Below are 22796 nucleotides of genomic sequence, written 5' to 3' on the forward strand. Positions count from 1 at the left end.
CACAAATATAATGAATATTGAAACTTATACATCTATCAATCAATTAGTTCTAAAGTTTGTTGGACTTTATCCAATAAATATTGTGAGATACATTACATGCATCAGTGCTATTATTCTTATTGTCATACCGCTAATCGCACAAATCTACAATAATTTGGAAGATTTAAACGTTATTTTGGAAACAAGGTTTGAACGTGTATAGTATTAGTGTTAGAAGTTGAATGGGGATAGGAACGAACTAATTGTCAACTCCGTCTTTTCTAGTTCAGTATTACTTACAATTTCACTCGCTATACTTAAATCATTGATTTGGATATTTAATAGAAAGAATCTGGAAGTCTTGATCGATTTCATGTTAATAGATTATTGGGGAATAGTTCAAGCTGACGTTTTCAAACACCTACAAGGATATGCAACGTAAATAATCATTAGTGTCCAGACGAATGCTATTTAATGGATTTTAAATACTTATAAACCGAGTTTCGCATCTTTGCAGATGCGCTAAAAACATCACGAAGGGTTACTTGTTTTTAATTTTGAATGCATTATTATTCTTCTTCAGTTTGCCTACTATTGAAATACTTATTACGGCAAATCAAGCTTCAAGGAATAATCTTACTACAAAGAATTTTCCATTTGTTGCATCGTATCCTTTGGCTTTTTACAACTTTCCTTTCTATCAGGTACTATTCACCAACAGTTTAATTCATTAGTATGACGTTATAATTTTCAATTTAATCTGTATGTAGATTGTTTATGTATCTCAAATTTTGGCAACTAGTATGTGTGGTCTTATGATTCTTGCGACAGACACCTTAATTGCTACTGCTTTGCTCCATACTTGTGGACATTTCGAGATACTTAAAGAAAATTTGAAGCAACTCAATACGGGTATTCGCTGTGTACGTAAAATATTATTCATCAGACGAACCATAGCGGTCTTTCTAAAAATCTCATGTATTACAGGGAAATATTTTAAAGATTCAAGTGGAACATGTAATTAAGCATCATCAAGTAATTCTTTGGTAAATAAATTTAATGTAGATAAATGAGTTTCGGTGTTTTCTCATCTGCTCGAATGAAATTCAGGTTCTGCGACAATATGGAAAAGAATTTTCATTTAATGCTCTTTTTGCAAACTGTGGCTAGCAGTTTGTTACTTTGTTTCGTCGGATTTCAAGTTTCCTCAGTAAGCATGATCTTAAAAGTTCTACAAATTAGAACGGGATACAGGGTGTTATATAACGTATGTCGTACATTCTTTAATTGCAGACGTTAATGGAACAATCGAAAGTAATAAAATACTCCTCTCATTTAGTGATGGCACTTTCCCAACTATTGCTATTCTGTTTCCCTGGAGATATTTTAATCTCTCAGGTAAACAATCTCATAAAAAACTCCACTGTTTTATAATACGAGCATTGCATTTGAAATTATGTCCTTATTATGGCAGAGTTCTAGTATAAGTAGAGCTGTATACTCTACGCAGTGGTACGAACCGCAAGCTCGCATTGAGACCGAAGTGTGCATGATCATGTTACGTTCTCAGAAGCCTAGTTGCATTACGGCGGGAAAAATATATGTCATGCATTTAGAAAACTTCAGTTCGGTAAAAAATATATGTAAAACGTCGTTACGTAGTACTTGTCAGATTATTACTTTATCTACCTACATTCGCAGACACTCAGTACTGCACTATCATACTTCATGATGCTTCGAAGCTTGGGTGTAGAAGCTTAGAACTGAAGAATCCTCTACCTACCTCCAAGTGTTTGATTAATTATCATATTACGTACGAGTAACGAAGTATCAGGTATTTCACATATTGTAACAATCATTACATATATCCACCCCAGCCAAAGTACATTTGGCAAAGATTATCTATGTTCGTTGCTTCTAGAATCAGATTATTAGTTTGCCCCTCGACGCTGAGATTTAAGGCGATATTCTCTAGTTTCTTCCCGTGTGATCGAATAAGACCTTTGAGCCGTTGTTCAATATTCTTTATGTGCTCCACGGCCTGAAATATTCATTATTATATTCATACCGATGATTTCTTGCATCACCGTACATTTTAGACCTTACCTTCTCATTCGTTTTCTCGCCGCCGTCGCTGATTTGATTTTTATTCCAGCTTACAAGTGGGTCGTATACAAATGGAGTGAGCATACTCAGCAATGTGCTACACTGTTGCCGAAGAACCCTCATAGTTATCTCACAAGCACGCCTAAACGGCCCTTCAGTTTTTAACGTCCCCATAGCGTCTACCATGTTGTGTGTTAAACGAAACGGTACTCTTTCTGGCCAGTCAAACAGCTCCCCCTGATAATTAAGATTTCATGTTATAGAGAAGCATCTATTCATTTCTACCATGGTGGTAAATATGTACTGTTTAGCTGACATTCTGTTTAACTAGACACGGCATTTAATAAACGAAATCAGTAGATTTAGAATTGCTTTTCATAAGTACCCTGTTAAATAAACAATTGAAATCCACGTGCACACAATCTCCACATTTAGAGTCAAATAGTATATTCTCTCCATGCCGATCTCCAAGACCAAGAATGTATCCTACCATGGACATCACCGCTGTAGTTCTAATGTACGCAGTACGTGCTTCGTACCTATTTTCAAAGCTCTTTTTCATGAGTGTTATTCTCAAACAAAATATTTCTATTCTGTTCGCAGAAGCTTACCATCCATATGGGTCAGGGAACATAAGACGGAACCAGTCTCCAAGAACGGAAGGATGCCTCGGCAGGAGTTGCTCTAAGAACACCCTCCTCTTCTTCTCCAGTGGATCTTTCAACGCTGAAAAGCAACAGGCACGTAAGTCCCATTTTGTAGTATGTCACTACCTGTACTTACCGCACAACATGCTCCTGAGTTCTCTAGTTGACACTCCAATGCCTCTTTCTTTATACAAACTTATTATAATAGGTCTGAAACCGACCAGATTCGGTACCCATTCTATCAGACCGCATTCCTCATTTAAAGGCACAACACTCTGTAATGTTCACAATGTGGATTGCATTGGGTAGTAGCATTTTATCTAGCCTATTTAAACACTTACGTATGTTCGGATATACAATCTTCTTTGGCGCGATTCCGGATCATTTTGAAGATATTTATTTACGATGTCGTTGAATTCCATTAGTCTGAAATCCCTTCGCAAATCGTCCTTTGGCTTGCACATGAAAAGATACTGCTTACCATCCGATCCTTTTAAAGCAATGCGCCGTGGTCTTTGAAGAGATGGCATAATGGCTACGGTGTCTTCTATCCCCGATATATGAACCCAGTTACTGTATATCAAAGAATAGTTTTGTATTATTTGCAACAGACAAGTTATAATCCTATACGTACGTCGAAAATGGATTATGATTCTCCAACGATACACCTTTGGACGGTAAATGGAGTTGTCTAAACTTGGTGGTCGGCATCATAATTGAACTAAATTCCTTATTCGCAAGTAAACGAGGAAGATTGCACGACAACTGGTGGACCGTAGTATTCGTGATACCCTGTGACAAAATTATGACTGCGTAACATTTTCTTTACTGCAATATTCTTTTAACTTACATCCGGAATTGGATTGTTGGACAGTTTAATTAGTCTCTCCCACAGTTTGTGAAAGTCTTTGATAAGTTTTATCATCTCTGGCGACTTAAGCTTGGCATTATTCAGAATCTCTTGGCAGCGTCTCTGGCGTGCTGGATACGAAGACTGAGAAAGGCGGCTCAAGTCAGAATCATCTATTCAAATTGTTAACTGTTTAAGCACTCACATTGATAACTGATGCCATCATCCACAAGCAATGTTGGGGATAAACGTGAATTAGCTTCACTACGATTCCACAGAGGGTGTTCTGCACTTCTGAAGAAGGGTGACAAATTCTAGATACAAGCTGGCTGAATGCTGTCAGCCACATAAAGATCGGCAGCCTTTCTTGGTATACTTCTGCATCATGAAAGAAGAATATTACTTAATCCTTCAATCGCAAAATTGCATTTGGTCTGCTTAACACTCACCCATAATCTTCGTCATTTTGAGTAAAGCGTCTTTACTAAGTTTCGTAAGTTCTTGATTCCCGGAAAAGCTAGTTCGAGATGTCACGCGGGAAGCAAAGTCCAACCATATAGTTAACATTCTTGGTATAGATTGATGAATGTACTTGCAGCCATATTGAAGCGACTTGCCATAGTAGTTCATTGTGTGAACTTGCAAGTCTCTAAGAATATCGTACTCTAATATAATTATTTCCATTAAACGCACTATTTACCGCTGCTTACCGTCCTTTAATGTCTTTCTCTTCATCAGTCATCCTGTCTATGATAGATTCATAGTACTGGGCACAGAGAAGCAAGCTCTTCTCCCACTCTCTCCAAACTTCAATAGCTTCCTTGTAATTGATGATGTTGGCATCGGTGTCCACATTAACTGTTTCATCGTTATACTTCGCGTACAGAAGCTTCGCCTAAAAGCAGGTGAAAATTAATATCACTTCTCGATATTCTTCTTCTTTGCGAGCACACCTTCGCGCATTGTTTCCTCTCTTCCAAGCATTCCCCTGATGGCAAAGATTTGTAATATGAAGCTGATTGAAAGCAGTTGGAGAAAGATCGCTTCAATGTCGTGAAAGCATCCTCCTGGCAGCCCTTCTGCCAATATAACTGAGCTTGTTCTATGTAAAGTTGTTGCGGCGGGCAAGAATCGCTGGCTGACAAGGTATACATATACGCTTGCTGATGCAGTCCCCTCCTGGCAAAACACTTGGCTTGAGCACGTAATAAAATGGGTAAGGGTAATTAGTATTTGTAAGAAGATATGCATACTTCCTAGCAATTTTGGCACTTTTACGCCAAATTTTGCCAATTTCCTGCTTCAGTACAGAGTTTTCTGAATTGTTCGTCGCTTTCTGTAACTGGACTGCTAAATCTAACGAAGCTCTACGCATACTAAATACAAATTCCACTCCGCGGGAAGCTCTGACAAGTTGACCACGTTCTTCCCACTCTCCGAATATCATTGGTAGCTGCTCCACGCTAGTTAGCATCGTAGAAACTGCTTTGTCAAACTCATTCAAGATGTGTAGTCTGTTCGGCATAGAAAGGTGTCATAAATTCGTTCAGAATAGCCTTCAGCTTCGAAGACAACTATATATACCAGTCTTACTTCATAATGTACGAGTAACATTGCTGATAAGCTCCTGGGCGCGAAGCATCTTCGAGCAACGACACTAGATTCTTCTTTAACGATAGCAAATCTGGTTTTGCACCTTTCTTGAGGTCTTCAAGCAGGGTATGCTTTATATTCTTATGCGAAGTATCATCAAGTTCAGTAAAATGAGCCAGTCTCCAAAAGGGCTCGTTTTCGATTATCAGTGGCTCTAGCTCTGGTCTAGGATACACGATTTAATGTATTATTAAATCAACCAATTGTTCAGTACCTACATGTAATTACCTGCTGTTTAAAACTCCTTCAGTGATATGTTTGGCTGTGAAAGGCTGATCAAGATCAAGGTAACACTGGATCATGCCTTGTAAATACGTGTGCTTTAAAGCTTTCTTCTGCGCCAGCCTTTCGTAACACGTAGCCGCGTCCTACATGTTTTGCAAAATTTTTAGAACAATGTATAGCAATTGGTACGCTCAAAGATACGTTCTGTTGTACCTGAAGCTGTCCATTAACTTCATGAGCCAGAACCAATTGCTGAACCGTGGGAGTTTGATCCTGGCTAGCTAGTATACCAGATATACCATCTGGTTCATCCAGTTGTGCATAGATTTTCTAGAGGGAAACGTTCGCTGAGCTGTCTTTAAATTTACATCGATCTAGAGCTTACTTACAGCCAGCAATCCACCCTCCAGTGCTTCTGATAATCCTTTATTAGAGGAATCCATATGCTGCTCTAAATACATTAGCGCTCGATGATATTCTCGAGACTGATAACAACCTTCAGCCACTATTAATTTATCCAGTTTCTCGCAGAACTCTAAACGGGCATGAAAAGGATATGTGTTAGAATTTATCGATATATCTTCTGCTGTTAGTAATTCAGATTAATAGACACACGTTTCACTGCTCCATACTTATAGTTGCGATTTAACCGTTGCTCCCAAAGCCATCTTTGCAAGTGATCTAATACTGAAAATACGATCTGTACAAAAATTATAAAACAAATTATTCATCAACTGGCAGGAATGATGTTCTTTAATTTATATACCTGTGCACAACGCATGCGTCTGGTTTCTTCAGAAATTCTCGTATCGTCTGCCTTCGCGCTATGTCCATGCCTGAGCGGTCGATGGCGCGATAACTCAGGATCAAGCGTAGGTTTCTTCCTGACATCGATTATTGTCAACATTTCTCCTCGTATTGCGGCGTGTTCTTCTTCCGTGCCATTGGTTATTATGTATGCTGGCGAATGGAAAATGCACGTAAAGGCATGTACGTGCATCGCCAGAGTATTCATTAATGATATTACTTACACACAACATGGGGCAAACAGAATGTTAGTATTTTTATATCTCGCTTGAGTGCTAATTTACACGCACGTAATACACTATTAAGCGTTTCATCCTGAATATTGTGAAACATACTGCAAAGCCAATTAAAGGCCCAATTTTCAACTGAAGAGCCAGCTTCAGAACTGCAAAATAAAGAATATACCTTTTGCAGAATTGGATTTGCGAAAGACCATGTCCGAAGTACGTACATACCCGTAAATGGGATGAGGAAACTTTTTGTCGTCGCTGACGGCTGCTATCTTGTAATGCGAAGTCAAAAAGGGAGAGATAATCTGCTTCACAGTTAAAGGTAGATTATTCCACAGATTACTATTTCTCCCTTGAGGTGAAATATCGTACGTTTTCAAGATTTCCTAAAATCATATAGTGCGTTTAAATCTAGACAGGGTCATAGAAGACGACGTAGAGTATTCTATTACGTACTTGAATGGCAAGTGAGAAACAGTCCATGCTCTGGCTACTCTTTTGCATTTGAAATGCAGCTACATGTTCGAACAGCATGGCACGGGCGAATTCTTCATTCACGTCGGGGATAAAACTACTGTCATCTGCGACGTAGAAGCGTTTGATAGCATAAAGAACACATAGATGACGAAGTAATTAGTTGCATACCTCTGGAGATAATTCTGCGAGGAAGAAGGCTTGGTTCAATGGCACCCAATTCTCCTAAGCACTCTCCATACAGTAAGCGGATGAATTCATCCTTATGCTGACACCCAATTAATAATGTATCTAGTAACTGAAAGATTAATTCTGATCATTATGCATACATTATTAGTATATTTATCATATTTCGAAAGACAATCATACATCAACGATCAGTGGATGAATGTCCGTCTCACTTAAGATCATTTCGTTCAGTTGGCTACGATGCTCTGCGAGGAATTTCTGCAAATACATCAGAGCTTTGACTCGCACTTCGTCCGTTTCGTGAGTAATCCGTTTCAACCACAACTCTAAATTTGCTTCGAAACCTTTGGGCCTGAAATTTACATACCTCTCAGTATGGTGAACACATTAAAACAGATACAAGGGGGAATGTTTTCTACGTACCTGGCTTGCAAAATACGCGCTTTAATTATATTGGAAATCTCATTGGGAACTTCTATATCGTCTATAAAGAACAATTCCGCAATGTGATCAGAATTTTCTTCATTGCACTCAATGATAAGGAACCTCAACATGGGAATTATTTTTTGCGGATAAACTTTCAGTAATGATATTAATGATACGCATATGGTTGGCAATAATGGACCGAGCTCCTTAATGTCGATGCTGAAACATCGAATAGAAAAACGGTTACACCTTTTTAAGCCGTATGACTTATTTTAATTGCTGTTTTACATACTTGTGAACGAATGCATTCCATGCATCGCATATTAGAAGCCCAAATCCTGGTCTTTTAAATCCAAGCGAAGTTCGCAATGTTGCTAGGATCTTGTACCGCAATGGTGTCAAATATTGTGCACCCATATACCTCATTAGCGCAGCTAATGAGGCAAGCGCGGATTGCTGTGTATGCTCATCTGATTTGGACCCGAGTTTTATATCAAAGTTTACTAGTACACCGTGTAAACGTAGATTCAAATAAGATTCCTGAAAGTATTGTGAATATAATGCATTTGTCTTAAATTTCATGCTTCTTTTGTAGAAGAACATAGGCAAAGGTGCAGGCTTACAATTCCTTTCTGTGTAATGAAATTCTTCTCTGAACTACTATCATAGTCAGATATAATTTTTAATAATCCAACTATCTTCTCTGGAGATTCGTGAAAGTGTAACATCAGTTCTTCAAATATACCCTATTAATCATGTTTAGAGAAAGTGTTAGAATTAAATTTTAATAATACCGTAACTGTATTTGCATTACCATGAATGACTGCCTTGTCAGGAGTGATAAATTCATCTGGGTGATTCTTGACACTAATCTTAAACATTCTGTGGCACTCGCGAGAGACATATTTAAGAAGGCGTAGCTGCAAATTTGCTGAATACAACCGTATGAAGTGTTACTAAATAGTTACACTAAGAAAATTAGATAAATTGTCCGTTCTATATACGTACAGGGAAATATTCCTTTAACATTTGTTTTTCATCCATGCTGATTAACTCAGCGATGTCGTGGAGAAGAGCTTTCGCATTTGGCACGTCCACAATGAAGGGAAGCAAAAAGCAGACTGCATAATGGCCATCTTTGCGTAATAATTGACGCGATCCCTCGTATCCAATACACTTTGCAACGCGGTGTATCGATGTGGCAATGTTGTAGGAGTGATTTATAAAATTATGGACTGCGCATTGCATTATAAGCTGAAATTAGTGGAACATATTACTAGAAATTACCTCTTCGTACTTTATAATCTTACTTTATAACTTTCTGCATACCCTCAGGAAATCCGTTTTATATCGAACGTACAATACTTTAGGGGAAACGTTTAAAGATTTCGCAATGTCGTGGTACGCGGTTGTAGCAAACGCCACTGCCGCTGGAGATGACGTTGAATATAATATAGATATGAGAAATACATTCAAAATTCTCCTCTCAATTATATACAGTGGGACGCTAAAAGTAAATGACAGCAATTTATACATTATAAGTACGCAAGATAAATGCCTTCATGGTATTCGTCTTACCTTGCGCCATTTTTTGCTGTAACCAGTAAAGTATCATGCAGAGCATGATTGGAACTTTTTAAAGCTTTCATGAGGGCATTTGCTATAGTGTTAATTAGTAAATCGACAAATTCGTCTAAAGAATCAGGCATATCATTTTCTACCGCTACCCCAGATTTTGCCACTAAATGTATCTTATTAGTCAGTATTCCATTAATCCGCGCAGCGATGTTAAAACGGACCGCAGGATTCTCGTCTTCCATATATAAAACCCATAGTTTTGCTATTTTATTGTCGTTGAACGACTTTGTGTGATTTGAAAAGGAAAGAATGTTTTCAGAAATGCGTAAACGCACTGAAACAAAGTCTGAAGATAATAAACTGAAGTAGCGACTGAGGACCGAATCGTGTTTGTCCGAGACACAGTAGACATTAAAATTGACATTGCTTTCGGAACTCTCGATGCAACGTTTGCATCGTATTGTCCATTTTGTGCTGTCTGATGCCCTGTAGAGGAAAACGCTTTGATTAATCTTTTCATAAAAAGGCAAATTAATTAATAAAAAGTTACCTCATGAAGTCTGCACATCCTGATAAGTAACAACTTAATCTGCTCAAAACAATTACGAGCGTTTCGTGAACTCTTTCTTCCTTTGAATATAAGGCAGGTTCGAGAACATATTTCGAAATGTCTTCCAATTTCACTTCTCTACTGTTTAGAAGTAGAACACTGTTCCTGCAAATTTTTCTGTGTAAAAATGCATTTAAATTTTCGAGTACTGGATACTTACAGCAATGCCCCCACAGCCAATTCGGGTTCACAGTTTAATATACAAGTGTTTAATACTTTTAAACGCTCCATTCCACTACCAAATTCGCAAAGAACTTCAAGACATTTTAACATTGTCGCAATGTCAAGGGACGCAGCAGCTTCTTTCACGTGATTATTCCCGATTTCCTTAGGAATTTCAATATGTTGAATAAATGGCAACGTTATTAGTTTCTGAATTAATTGTTTATTTGATTCATTGTGCGCCATCATGTGAATGCAGCTTTCAAAAATAATCTTCTTCTGCTCACAGTGCTCTGAACTTAAATTCTGCAAAAGTGTCTTCAGTATATCGTCTAAATCAGTTGTATACAATTTCGTTTGCAATTTCAATTCTCTCAGCCAACATTGTAAAATACGCGAGGCTTTCAAAATATGCATAAGTCTCTCAAATCTTCCCACTTGGGTTGCGGATGTTAATTCGTTTCTCAGTAAACTCCATGATTCACAGACATCGCTGATCGAGTTACCAGTACCAGCAGTGCGTTTAGTATGAATTAAAATACAATGCATAAAAATGATAATGAGGTTCTGGAAAAATTTTATATCATCACTTTATACTTTGCATAAAAACCTAAGTAGATAGGCTCGTGTAATCTTAGCTGTTACGAACCGGGCAATATTCGAAACATGAGATAAATTTGATTGCCTCGGGACGAGTACAGATTCTTGGTTCCCTGACAAAGTAATGTCTAATTTTGTTACACACTTCCTCTTTAAGTATTTTTATAGCCTCCAGATTAACGGTGCATCCTATACGTTAATTTGCAATTTGAAGTTTATCGAGGAAAACAATCAAAACCATTCCGTTCCAGTTAACTTACCCGTTAATTCATGAACTATTAGATCAATCACCTGAAAGCATAATTCGATACTATTCGGAAGTATCGGTGACAACTGGATGAATCGAGCAAGTGTCTGTATAAATTCATGTAACTCATTTCCCGCTAGCTCGTTCGAGCCTAGCCAGGTGGGAATTACTTTGACAGTCTCAAGAACATAGAGAATCAAACTGTGGAGTTCCTTAAAACCCAAAGGAGAAATACAATTATTAACGCAAACAGTTAACATCTACTTACCTTAGGAAGATGGATCTATGTCGAAAATAAGTAAATAGCTGTCCTATTGTAATATCTTTGAGATATTTACATGTAAATTATTAAAAATTTCATAGCGGCCATGGGGAATTACCTTCTGGAGGCGATGGGGTGCCTTTTACAAATTTTTTTTTAACTTGGGGGTGTTAACTGGTTTTTTAATTTACTTATTTTCGACATAGATCCATCGTGCCAAGGCTCATCAAATTCGATGTTTATCACATGGTGTCCTCCCCTTGTTAGAGGATACTTGCCTGCTTATTCAGTAAAGAGAATTCCATTAACTCTACGCAAACATTTAAAGCTGTAAACTTCACAGTTGGGACGGATACGACGATAACTTTTAATATTGTATCCGAGAGCGCTTCCTGCTGCCAAACTGTTACTCCTGTTTTCATAATGATCTGAAAAGAGATGGAATTTTTATCGCCTCGATGTGAAACCCAAAGTTGTAGCATAGACATAGATATATTACTTTTAGAATGGACATTTGTACTAGTGGTATATTAGAATACTTTATTGAGACGGGAAATGCTTGCAGATCCAAATTCTCTATAACGTTTCTTTCTGTATTGAACTTAGCCAATACAAGTTCCTTCCCGTCTCCACTCATCTTATAAAATTCTGACATTTCTGAAATCCATAACAATCAGTTTCTAAACATTCAGTTTTATCATAACTACTTACCTTGCAGAATATTCATATATTCAATACTGATAGTCTCAAACATTGTGACATGATGCCTGGACAATATTCTAAGCATACAAGCTTGTATTTCTATACTATTAACTAGGATCTCGTTGCTTAAGGGCTCTCCGACTACGTAGAACATTGCGCCAAACAACCAAGTAGTAAATGCTACAAATACAACACGATATAAACAAAATCAGAGCATTCCAATCGTTACTCGTACTCGTCGTGTTCCTTACCAGCATATTGACATCTTATAGCTTCGTCTTGTATTCCATTACTAAACGGGGGAACCAAGACCGTAGTCAGAGTAGCAGAACCCTTAAGAATAGACTCCAGAAGGGACCGCAGCATTTGTTCGGTTGTTGCATTCTTCAAGTCGGAAAAGATTGCGATTATAGGGCTGTTGATGAACTTCCATACCGAATCTGCCACTGTTATTCTGGAAGAATACAATTTTATTCCTTAATCGTTATAACACACAGTATTTTAAACGAACTTGAAAATGATTTACCCGCTATTGTTTTGCCGGATAAATGAATGATCATTTACTTCCATGTTATGTCATCAGTTTTCACGCATCATAGAAAACGATAGAAAACACAGTACCATTTCGTGCCAGTTAATCCCGCCGAAGATGAAACGATTTGAAACGATTATTGAACATTGCGCTAAACAGCAGGCTTTAAGTATGACATAGATAGTGCGCTGATGACATTGCCAAGTGAACGTAAAACGCAAACGCCCCTTTTCATTCGCTGGAAGTCCAATTCCCCTTTGCTAGATATCTAGGGTTTCGATTTAGCGGTAAAATCATCAACATTTGAATTAGCGTCATTCGAATGAATTCGAATCCTCTCCATGAGAAGTCGGCTTTAGTGTTTATGCCAATCAACTTTAATGATTATATATTTCCCTCGATATGTTATTTCTGTCATGAAAAATTAATTTTTCTTCCGAAAGTACACGTCGTACACGTTGCCGTGCAACACCGGGCATGATTCAGTGCTACGTTTCATTTGCATTCAGTTGCAACAGTGTTGTTGTCAACATATTCGTCGTTTAACCTATTACGTTATCATTAAATGAACCTATGCGCTAGATTCATTAAAAATATATCGATCACAGTAAATATTAAATCTTTCCACAATCAGCCGTCCAGGTTCTCTTTATAAAACGCTATTGCACTTTGTATAACCTTCCAGGCAATAATGCAGTTATAGTTTTGAGCCTGAAGGGATCAGTTATGTGTTTTATCTGAAACTACCAAAATATTGCAGCAAGGGAAAAGTGTATATTAGAGAAAATGAGCGAAAATGCACCAATTAATGATGTGCCTGAAAGCAATGGAGGGCCAGAGCAACCTACTTTCAATGGAGAAACCGAAGAACATATTAGTAACTTGACTTCCACTAATCTTCAAGAATAGCATTTTACTTCTTAATAATAATGCTTTGTTTGTTAGACAAGTCACCAGCAAGTGGGGAGGATAAAGTACCAGACTCTGTGTGCGACAATGGGATGAAAAAGAATAATACAGCTTCTGGCATCGGAAGTAATACAACTAATACAACTAACAGAGCAAAGAAGCGTAAGAAAGCTCCTAGGGACGCCACCGCGCCAAAGCAACCACTCACAGGCTATTTCAGGTACGGCTTTACGCAACCAGAAAACGTAAAAAGAATTACCATTTAACAAACTGCGATGTAGGTTTTTAAATGACCGAAGAGAAAAAGTGAGGACCGACAACCCGACTTTGTCGTTTGCTGAAATTACCAAGCTCCTTGCCTCCGAGTGGAGTTCATTGCCTGCTGATCAGAAACAGCAGTACCTGGATGCTGCGGAGCAGGACAAAGAACGTTATAATCGTGAATTTAGCGACTACAAGCAAACAGAGGCGTATCGTTTGTTCAGCGAAAAGCAGTCGTCGGAGAAGCAGCATGAGAAGAAAGAAAGGAACGGAACTGACATGAATTCGGAGCAAAATGTATGGCGCTCGCTTTAATTCTCTGCTATTTAATTTATCGTTACAACCGGTCTGATATTCGTTTGGTTATTAGGATATTCAACAGGACAAGGACAATGACTTTACAGGCTTCGACATACCGATCTTTACGGAAGAATTCTTGGATCACAATAAAGGTGAGCAACGCAGCAGTTCGTATACTTGTATAAAAGAATATTTACAATTTTATTGGTTTCGCGTTTCATGTGTATTTACAATAATCCTTTATGCGTGCAGCATGTGAAACGGAATTAAGGCAATTAAGAAAAGCTACATCAGATTATGAGGCTCAGAATGCTGTTCTGCAACGGCACGTAGATAGTCTTTACGCAGCTGTAAATCGCCTGGAATCTGAAACAAATCAACAACGCACGACAAATCAAGCTCTACAACGTCATTTGGATTCCCTTCGTTCGCAATTAGCTGGTTGCTTCGCGACGATACCCCTTCCAGGTTGGATTTGTATATAAAGAGCAGGATAACTTTCTAATCGTTACAGCAAAAATGATGACCCGCTTACTTTCAGGCACAAACGAGGGCGCAACGTTACAAAATATCGACAGTTACGTTGAAAGACTCGAATCATTACTGAGCAGCAGTACAGAGCAATCTTTGCGAAATGCTGTGCGTAGTGCTGTATCTCGCCTTGAGTTAATTGGATGACGATCGCCTCCCGGTAGTACAACTACTACTTCGCTAAAACATCATCGTTCAAGACACTCGCATCGAAAATAGAGAGAAAAAAAAAGTGACTGTGTTGTTTTTTACATGTTTTGTAAAATGCAACTTTTTCCTCCTGAAGCAGAAATTCTCCCTTATGTATCGGTCAAAATTCCGTATGCTTCCTAGCTTGATAATTAACGTGTCTGTACCATATGTAATATTAAATTCATCTTTTCATTTATAGCTTTATGTTTATACAATTTCTTTTTAGGTGAGTATAATTTATAAAATGTACTTTCAGGCATCTATCCGTTATTATACAGTTTAAGTATACATAATCGCTCTGTAGCATAATAACAAAGTATCATCATGGTATTACCGACTATTTATTAATAAATTTTTTAAACTTACTACTGATTTCCTTTTACGTTTTTCATAGCACACTGAAGTTGATTCCAGGAATACCTGAAAGTTGAATGAGACATTTACGATAGTTGGAAAAGCTTCGCGAAGAACACTTCTCGCTATGTTCTTAGGTTCTTACCTTAAAGATGCCGCGTTCGGACGTCGATTCCTTTCCAAGTCAGTTAAGGTATGCTCAATTTGTGACGATAAGAATTGTACTATTTCAGCTCTCACTGACAAAATCGATCGTAAAAATTCAAAAGTATTATGCTGATTCGTTATTAGTGATTTCCCAATGGAACAAGATATGACATTGTTAAACTTTTCCCTGAAATTGTAAATTTCGTGAAACATAGGCGGAGCATATTTGTGGAAGCGACTGAGAATATGAGTACTAACTGTAAAGTAGGATTTTCTTTGTAATACGAGTTCTTAACGACACTATTTATAAAATCGATGGTGTGTTGCTTATGCGGATGATGATCGTGAACTTTCATGTAGCCTCCAATAATATAAGGTGTACAAATTGAAATAATATATTCTGTTACGTAACACGCGTAATTTCTTTCACCTTTGAGCAGACTTTGTAGAAATAACATTACCTGCATTCAGAGCATTTCATTTTAATTGGGAATCGCAGTAGATTTATAAGAAATGCAAAATGCTACTTACCAAGTAAGAGTGTTTATGCATCATGTTATCGCTGGAGATGCTAAAAAAGTTCGACATCAATATTTCAAACACTAGACATAAGAAATCTGGCTTTGCATCTCTGAAGCACTTTAACAATGAATCGGATACTTTAAAATTGTTTGTGTTGGTGGTGGAAGTGATTAAAAGTGACATGTACTGATCGAAGAGATCGCGAATTAGTATCTGCAGCGATATGTCACTTTTAACATTGAGAGCCTCCATGCCCAAAAGTATCATGGAAAATGTCTTCTTCCCTAAATTTTTCGAAAACGGATGGTCCAGTGAAAGGATAGTTTTATTCAATAACGTTTTGAACATGTTATTGGGTTGATTCTAAAAGAGAATTTAGATTAATATAAATCAATTAGCACTAGCTACACTTTATCTATTTATGGAAACGTGAACCATGCTTACTTTGGAATACAACATTGTGGAAGTACAAAGGATTAATGTTCCAATACACCTGTATACCCACAAAGCTAATTTCGAGTCTTTAGTCTCTTCTGTAATCGGCGTGAGGATCCACTTTTCTAAATGATTAAAGTACGATCGCCACTTCGCGTCATGTTGCATTCGCTCCTGTTCCGTCTGAAACGCATAAACAATTACCATTTTATCATCGATATTAACTTTATAAACATATATACCTTTAAAGTATTTCGTTTCTTCATAGAGTACATCATGAACATTAGGATGGACTCGTCACTGTCTTGAAATTCTTGAATATCGCGTGGTGTCGCAAACATCTGTTGTATTTCGCTTAATCGTAATATGTAATCTTGTATAATTTTTATTTCATCGTCGCTGGTATCATGGCCGATGATGGAACATTTTATCCACGCCTGAAATTAGTAGCACAATGTTAAAATCTTATTACTAAACATGTATCTACGCACGTACTTCGAATTCTTACTGACTTGCACGAGTATTGTATCAAAATTTTTTATTTCTCTCTTCAAAGACTCAACTGCTTGCTCCTGTTCGAGTATTAATACCAAGTACCGCTTTGTAATCCTAAAATGCAATTTTTATATGAGCTACTTAGTCATTATATTAGAAATAATTCGTGATTTTACCTGATGTCTTTAACAATTATGGACGACGCGAAGTGTTGGAACAAAGACATGGCTGAATGCTTATGCTTTTTCGCTGTTGCTGGATTCCTCAATGCTTCCAAAGTGAACTCAATAGCAAGTTTAGAGACATCTCGATAATGATCACCAGTTCTTGCAGGATCAAACACAAGTTGCCGTACTCTGCACGCAACATAACACCATAAAGCATCTAACATTTTTCCTACACCATCTATACGTGACAAATAAACGAATCACTAAAAAACGAGGGGGGGGGGGGACATCGATATACAATTAAAAAGCAACGAACCTGAAGTAGAGGGCTTAAGATCGAGGGAAGTACACTTCTCGAAAATGTTAACTAGAGTCTTTGTCAATGTCCCGACCATTTTACTTGAACATTCCAATAGATACCGATCTACCCAACCGCTGAGTAGTAAATGTTCTCCCAATTCCACTCTACTAGACGACATTATTATACTAAATACATCAATAAAATTAATCATCATCGAGCGGGAGGTATCATCTTTACGGCAACTTATTGCATTCACCTGTGAATATAATTAAAGTTTAACGAGGGTGTGAAACACGGAACGTGGTGGATGTAAATCGTACACACCGTATCTATGTAGTAAGGCGCAATATTCGCAAAACTGAGCCTAAGCTCGCTGTGCAACAGAAGAACAGCTAACTTTCCTTTCCAAATTAAATTATACTTTTTACTGGTCTCATTATTATATTCTTTTGTCACTGGTAAGAGATCCGACAACACTGAACACTGTAAAGAAAGAAGAATCGTATACTTGTTGTACAAAAGGGAAGGCAATTAAAAAGATCATAATACTCACCACGTTTGTGGTATCTGCAGTAACAGCTAGCGTTAAAAATAACGAAATGAAATTATACAAGCCTGTTACAGAAAATTCTTGGACTTTGCTCTTAGAAAATTTCGAATAAATACGACCCTTAATTTGGTTCCAATGCTTTGTATCACCGCTGCTACAATTTATTCGCAAGAAGGATCCTGTAATACGTTTTTGAAATTAATACATTCTGTGATACAATTTACTTTACACGCGATACTTACCGAGCAAACGTAAAAACATTCCATAACTGGATTCTTTGCCACATTCTGTGTTACTAATCCTGTCTCTTACTTGTTTCAAAATGTCCACAGCGGTCTTTCTATTAGAAACCTTTCTCATAGATCGTAATAAAACGAACGCATAGATACTTACGCAATCAGTTACTTACTTTTCCACTGATAAAGTCCAAGGACCAGATGTCTGTAACAAGAAGGGCTCATCTAATCTTTTATGAAAGCAATCCCAAAGGAGAGAAATCACTGAGACTCGTGGCTGCCACCAATTGATAACTATAGTATCTAATAAGGGTATCATTATGCGTAATTCTTCATCAATTTCGTCCCTTTCGCCGTCTTTCCCGCCCTTGGAGATGTACGTCTTCAATATCTTCTCAAGCTGCTCGTAATTAGGTCTAATCTTTAAAGGTGCAAATAAATAAGTACATTATCATCATGACTTTGAATCACAAAGATTACAAAATTAAAACTATTACCCTAGAACACTTAGATCCTAAATATGTACCGTCACTGTTGTATCCGTACAAAAGTGAAAGATTGTAGATAATCCAAAGGCAGAACAATTCAGAGTTCTTACAGGGTTCTAAAGTATAGCACGCAGATTGCTGCTTACTGTTGGGTGTATTCCTATTTAATAATCCATTGATACAATCATTTACATAATCCCAAAATGTCTGGAAATAGATAAATGTTTTATAGTTGAATTCGAAAATGTAGTCTTAAGGCGGTAGGCCCATCTAGAACGGTCAAAACAACATGTTTCTTTGGGATTATTTTCTAGAAAAACCGATATACTTTTATTATTAAACATTAGTCTATTGGAAAGAGTACATCTTACGGATATTTCAGTATTTTTTGTGGTAAAAAGTATTGAAGAGTTTGTGAGTTATAGGCGATGCCCGAGACGTCCTTTTTTTTAGGCACTTTGCGGTGACAACCATAGATCGGTGCATGATCATCCAAAATTGAAAATTCGATTTTTTTTAGATAATATATATGAAATTATGTAGGCGCTATCGGTCCCGATTTTGAAAGTTGAAGCATCGATATTTGGCAAAAAATAGCTCGTTTTTCGAGTGTAAAAAAAAATCTAGGCCAAAAAAGGAAAAGCTCCCGATAGCGCTTAGAATTTTAACACTAAAATAAACCTGCAAAGGAAAACGCGTTTAATGTTTTGGGTCTGAGCGCTACACCGAGGAACATTTATCTACGCGTATAACTTTGTTAATTTTGGTCGCATTAACTTGAACTTTCAGGGAATACTTTCAAGATGTACTTCAAGTAAATATAAAAATCGAAAAATCGATTTTTCGAAAATTTCTAGGTAGGCCTCCCCCCCCCCCCCCTTAAGGAGTAGCAGTATGTAGTACCTTTGACTTCATCCTTTCAGACAAGCTATCAGTGAATACTTGAACTAGCAGCCATAATTCACGAATACAGGTACAATTATACGGTGTTTTTTGTTGTATGTTTATTAGAGGCATCTAAAACATATTGGAAGAAATATACAGTAAATATATACGAGTATTTAAGCGCCACATTTTTTCTTGCAAAGAAGATAATCTCTTACCGTTTCAAATATCTTGAAGGAAATACAAATAAGATCATTTACTATCATCGCTTGTATATTCTCCAATTCACCAAATTGATTTTCCACTGAATAGTGGTAGTACATACTACGTGTATATACCAAGGAAATAAATAGCCATCGTAATTCTATGTGTGCATGGTACATATGATATTCGGGTTGTTTACACTGCAATACAAATGACTCGTGTGAATAATATAAGCAGCGCTGTAACTTCATACACGTTTTTTCTACAAACCTGATTGCCCAGCTTAGAAGGTGCATAATGAAATGTAGCATCTGGGATATTCCGCAATCTCTGAAGGAAACGTTTTATAGTAATAAATAATGTATTAAATTCCTCTTCGATATCTTCATTTACAACTTGCAAAGATTGAAGATCCCATTTAATACTGGAAATTCATATATCATTAGAGGCATAACTTAAATAACTAAGGTGGTTTTAAACAGCAAATCATCTCACCTGTTTAAATACGTCCGAATGTATAAAATGAATTCACATATAATACGTCTAATATAATAAAAATCGATGTCATCTGTCTTAGAGTATAAAACTTGGTTGTAAGTCTCGTGCCTGCTGAGTATCTTTAATTGCATGCTGTGAGAGAATTAGATGAAACGATTAAAGAAACCGATATAACGTAGAATAAACATTTATACTATTATTGCTTCTTACTCCAAACACTTGATAAAATGTTTCAAGTCAAACACGGCTGTTGCAGCAGGCACAGTGCAATCGAATAGTTGTATATCCATATCGGACAATGGATATTCATCTTGTGGGTAAAGAACGTTCTCCAGTTCTCCGCATAAGAACAAACTCTCCTTGCTCAATTCCCAATCATTAGAATTCACCTTTCCATTGCAGTTAAAAGTTAAACACAAATCCATCTGTACAGTGTGTTTTTCCAAACAGAATACGAATCGTTCAATGTTTATTCCAATCAAGACTCGTGACATACATTTGCCTATTAATAAAACTTAACAAGCACAATTTACGTACTTCATTCTTTAGAATATGTGAAACGCATGTAAGCAGACGCTTTTTCCTAAGTTTTGGCGGCAATCAGAGAACCGCCATCTACAGAGTGCACTATAGTGAGTGCAGACTTTGGAAGTATATACTAGATTTTGCATTATGTTAAAGTAAAATTCTTCTGTATTTCTGTGGTACGCGCATTTATTAATGTAACTGGAAAATGTAGTTTAACAATTGGATATCGAAGACCGATATTTTCCGTGACAGATCGCATGATCCTCTTCCATTCAAAGAACGGTCTGGGTTAGAAAATAATTATGATCGACGACGCTTCGCTTCCTTTCTTATTAAAAATTTTCTTTAAATGGTTCTTGAAACGCAACAACTGATTCGCTCGTCAATTGTCGTAATTTTTCAAGTACATTCAACAATCTTTTCCTTAATACAATTTTACGGGCCGCTTGAAGAAAGGGCAACAGCTTGCAATAACGGAGAAGCGATTGTCCATTTTGAGGCGATGTTAAAGTGACATGGGGATACTAGGAATAAATGCACAAAAAAACTGAAGGCCGAATTTTGAGAATATTACAGCGTCGTCGTCTAATAATTAAGAAAACGCGTACTTTCTGAGAAGCTCTTAAAATTCTTTGTTTTATGCCTCTGACCTTCTCTCGCTGAAACAAGTCTTCATCCACGCTCATCTTCATTGACTCTTTATGATCGTTCCATTCTTGTTCCCGCTGTATCTTAACTTCAATTACTTGAATCTCGCTAGCGCCACATGTTCCGTAATTTACTTTCGGCCTATGATGAATCCTCGCCTGTTCGTTTCCTTTGCGATAACTCTGTACTTTTAGCAAGAATTCCTTTAGCTTTCGTGCTTTCTGTTCTACAATCTGGTACATGTACGCGTTCAGTGGACCTAATCTCACGAAACAGTTTAATCATTTCATAGTCCGTACGAAATTCTTTAAAGTCCTAACCTTTTAATTCGTGCTCGCCGTACGGATTACGAATCTTTGAATTCAAGACGCAATTAACAGTATGCAGTGGATACAGAGGAACATAACAGCATTTCTTCACTAAATCTTTCTCGAAGCTCGTGCATGGCTTAGCAGGCTTTTTTATTTGGAACTTCGGTGCAGGTCTCTCTTGGGAAATTGATTTTCTTTTTGTACGGGACACTGGGATAATTTTTACTGGCTGCGTCGTTCTCTTAGTTCTCGGTTCGACATTCTCCAGCGATTCTCTAATTAAACCATAGTCACTTTCATTACAGGACTAATTGCATTCCCCCCTTTGCATAATTCTTTTCAGTTGTCTCACCGCAAAAGACCTGGCCGAGTGTACGCATGGAAATTTATGACGTGGGGTGTTTTGCACAAGTCAGAAATGAATATCCGAATATGGAAGTTCATACTTATGTATCGAAGGGGTCTGTAAATAATCATGAGTGTTACAGGCCTCTGTCCTGGTTTTATATGGCCTAAAAATCAATTAAATGTGCATTATGACGATGTACATATATTCTAAGACAGCTTGGTAAAGAACCCCGGCATAGAAAATACAAGTTTACCACACCGAGGATAGATGTCGACACATGGCTCATCTTTGGATGGTAAAACCGCGAAGGAGAATTTTTTCTCTGCGCAAGAGGATATCGATATTTTACAGCAGGCCCTTAAACAACGAACAATGATACTTTCCACGTGAATTCTATGGGCATCGAACGAGTAACTTACGCTCGACCCAGTGGCACATTTCCGAAGTTCACGTTAGTGGGAAAAGAAAAGTGACTTCTTATCTTTGCAGTAATTTTAATTCGTAACATTCGATCGTCGAAATAACGAATACTCAAGACATCGTTATAATCCCTCGATTCGTCGGGAATAAAAAGAACATTTATCTTGAGCACCGATCCTGGACTAAGCCATCTTCTCTGCAATAAATGCGTTTCTCAATCTCTCTACATCTTCAATTTCTCATACAAGTCTTTCTTCACCTGAGAAGCACCTCCAACCCGGAAGTAATTGGTTTCTAATGGGAGAGGCTGAACGGGGCACAATTTAGAGAAATAATTTGTGATTTCTATCGCTTTCTCTTGAACTTTAAGGTTTCCAGCACTGAAAGTGAATTTTAAACTCGGCGGCGCCACGCTTAAGAAAGCGTTCTTTGAATTCTCCTTGGGACAACTCGAAATCTTTTTCCTGTTCATGAGACATTGGGATGGGTCGATCGCATCAGCATCCATTTCGAACTAAACGCGTCACGATATTATCGGCGTACGATTGGCGAGAAGATTCCATTCGCTTAGACATTACCAGAAACAAATGAAAGTTAAATGCGCAGTACTTCGCGAGAGTCCGTGGCGAAAAGGACCGATGCTGTTTTAAATTCCGCAGAATAGCACCGAATTGAATATTTTACATCGAGGCTTCTTCGCCGACCCGTTTCCCATGCTCGAGTGACTTTTAAGCAGAACCCGGCCCAGAATTCGACGCCTATCGCAAACCTTATATTTTTTAATCA

At 37.5% G+C, this 22796-nt stretch overlaps 3 protein-coding genes and 1 pseudogene across 9 annotated transcripts; 2 read left to right on the plus strand and 2 right to left on the minus strand.

Annotated features, from left to right (window-relative positions):
* The first annotated feature begins 10 nt into the window (after positions 1-10).
* On the plus strand, positions 11-1802 carry LOC143375381 (odorant receptor 13a-like; annotated as a pseudogene).
* Positions 490-12460, minus strand: LOC143374956 (serine/threonine-protein kinase atr). 3 transcript variants are annotated; one of them, XM_076823538.1, is made up of 40 exons: positions 12274-12460; positions 11999-12201; positions 11757-11927; positions 11545-11702; positions 11324-11473; positions 10797-10995; positions 10586-10725; positions 9935-10503; positions 9715-9879; positions 9165-9650; positions 8916-9093; positions 8595-8840; positions 8401-8517; positions 8210-8332; positions 7879-8126; positions 7584-7805; positions 7341-7512; positions 7143-7269; positions 6954-7078; positions 6723-6883; positions 6492-6652; positions 6227-6420; positions 6076-6160; positions 5850-5995; positions 5674-5790; positions 5464-5603; positions 5176-5400; positions 4836-5096; positions 4536-4761; positions 4293-4477; positions 4032-4231; positions 3788-3960; positions 3583-3726; positions 3367-3524; positions 3074-3305; positions 2869-3007; positions 2697-2811; positions 2471-2624; positions 2086-2322; positions 490-2020 (listed from the first exon to the last, which is right to left on the minus strand). In XM_076823538.1, exons 1-40 carry the CDS (start codon positions 12315-12317, stop codon positions 1838-1840), a joined length of 7479 nt encoding a protein of 2492 aa, XP_076679653.1. In that variant the 5' UTR covers positions 12318-12460; the 3' UTR covers positions 490-1837. The 3 variants fall into 3 exon arrangements, with proteins under 3 accessions (XP_076679653.1, XP_076679651.1, XP_076679652.1); XM_076823536.1 differs by lacking the exons at positions 490-2020; positions 2471-2624; positions 11324-11473; ... (2 more) ...; positions 11999-12201; positions 12274-12460 and having other exon boundaries at positions 2138-2322; positions 10797-11086; XM_076823537.1 differs by lacking the exons at positions 490-2020; positions 2086-2322; positions 11324-11473; ... (2 more) ...; positions 11999-12201; positions 12274-12460 and having other exon boundaries at positions 2500-2638; positions 10797-11086.
* A 272-nt stretch (positions 12461-12732) lies between these two features.
* Positions 12733-14802, plus strand: Hmg-2 (High mobility group protein 2). Of its 3 annotated transcripts, none has more exons than XM_076823596.1 (7): positions 12733-12886; positions 12965-13153; positions 13225-13408; positions 13470-13746; positions 13820-13901; positions 14002-14217; positions 14291-14802. In XM_076823596.1, exons 2-7 carry the CDS (start codon positions 13066-13068, stop codon positions 14425-14427), a joined length of 984 nt encoding a protein of 327 aa, XP_076679711.1. In that variant the 5' UTR covers positions 12733-12886; positions 12965-13065; the 3' UTR covers positions 14428-14802. The 3 variants fall into 3 exon arrangements, with proteins under 3 accessions (XP_076679711.1, XP_076679709.1, XP_076679710.1); XM_076823594.1 differs by having other exon boundaries at positions 12734-12886; positions 12965-13156; XM_076823595.1 differs by having other exon boundaries at positions 12747-12886; positions 13040-13156.
* LOC143374962 (protein MMS22-like) lies at positions 13924-21569 on the minus strand. 3 transcript variants are annotated; one of them, XM_076823569.1, is made up of 21 exons: positions 21251-21567; positions 19965-21189; positions 19752-19886; positions 19527-19680; positions 19271-19456; positions 19071-19184; positions 18177-18374; positions 17853-18100; positions 17686-17783; positions 17447-17622; positions 17218-17376; positions 16909-17149; positions 16602-16830; positions 16443-16539; positions 16173-16367; positions 15940-16113; positions 15505-15858; positions 15232-15434; positions 14972-15160; positions 14839-14892; positions 13924-14115 (listed from the first exon to the last, which is right to left on the minus strand). In XM_076823569.1, coding segments are annotated over exons 2-21 (3489 nt in total). In that variant the 5' UTR covers positions 20249-21189; positions 21251-21567; the 3' UTR covers positions 13924-14114. The 3 variants fall into 3 exon arrangements, with proteins under 3 accessions (XP_076679684.1, XP_076679683.1, XP_076679685.1); XM_076823568.1 differs by having other exon boundaries at positions 19965-21567; XM_076823570.1 differs by lacking the exons at positions 13924-14115; positions 14839-14892; positions 15232-15434 and having other exon boundaries at positions 15005-15160; positions 19965-21569.
* Positions 21570-22796: the final 1227 nt, after the last annotated feature.

This window comes from Andrena cerasifolii, chromosome 12 (assembly GCF_050908995.1).
Source record: "Andrena cerasifolii isolate SP2316 chromosome 12, iyAndCera1_principal, whole genome shotgun sequence".
Classification (NCBI taxonomy): domain Eukaryota; kingdom Metazoa; phylum Arthropoda; class Insecta; order Hymenoptera; family Andrenidae; genus Andrena; species Andrena cerasifolii.

Bases quoted from the DNA above. Each gene is read 5' to 3' on its own strand.
- LOC143374956 (XM_076823538.1), bottom strand. From the start codon at position 12,317: ATGGAAGTAAATGATCATTCATTTATCCGGCAAAACAATAGCGG. The intron at 10,726-10,796 runs GTAAGTTAACTG...ATTAACGTATAG, and splicing joins AATAGTTCATGAATTAACGG to GATGCACCGTTAATCTGGAG. The intron at 7,513-7,583 runs GTACGTAGAAAA...TGTAAATTTCAG, and splicing joins GCGCGTATTTTGCAAGCCAG to GCCCAAAGGTTTCGAAGCAA.
- Hmg-2 (XM_076823594.1), top strand. From the start codon at position 13,066: ATGAGCGAAAATGCACCAATTAATGATGTGCCTGAAAGCAATGGAGGG. The intron at 13,157-13,224 runs GTAACTTGACTT...TTTGTTTGTTAG, and splicing joins AGAAACCGAAGAACATATTA to ACAAGTCACCAGCAAGTGGG. The intron at 13,747-13,819 runs GTATGGCGCTCG...TTTGGTTATTAG, and splicing joins ACATGAATTCGGAGCAAAAT to GATATTCAACAGGACAAGGA.
- LOC143374962 (XM_076823569.1), bottom strand. From the start codon at position 20,248: ATGTCACGAGTCTTGATTGGAATAAACATTGAACGATTCGTATTCTGT. The intron at 19,457-19,526 runs GTTTGTAGAAAA...TTTGTATTGCAG, and splicing joins CTTCTAAGCTGGGCAATCAG to TGTAAACAACCCGAATATCA. The intron at 18,101-18,176 runs GTAATAGTTTTA...GCACCTTTAAAG, and splicing joins TAGGATCTAAGTGTTCTAGG to ATTAGACCTAATTACGAGCA.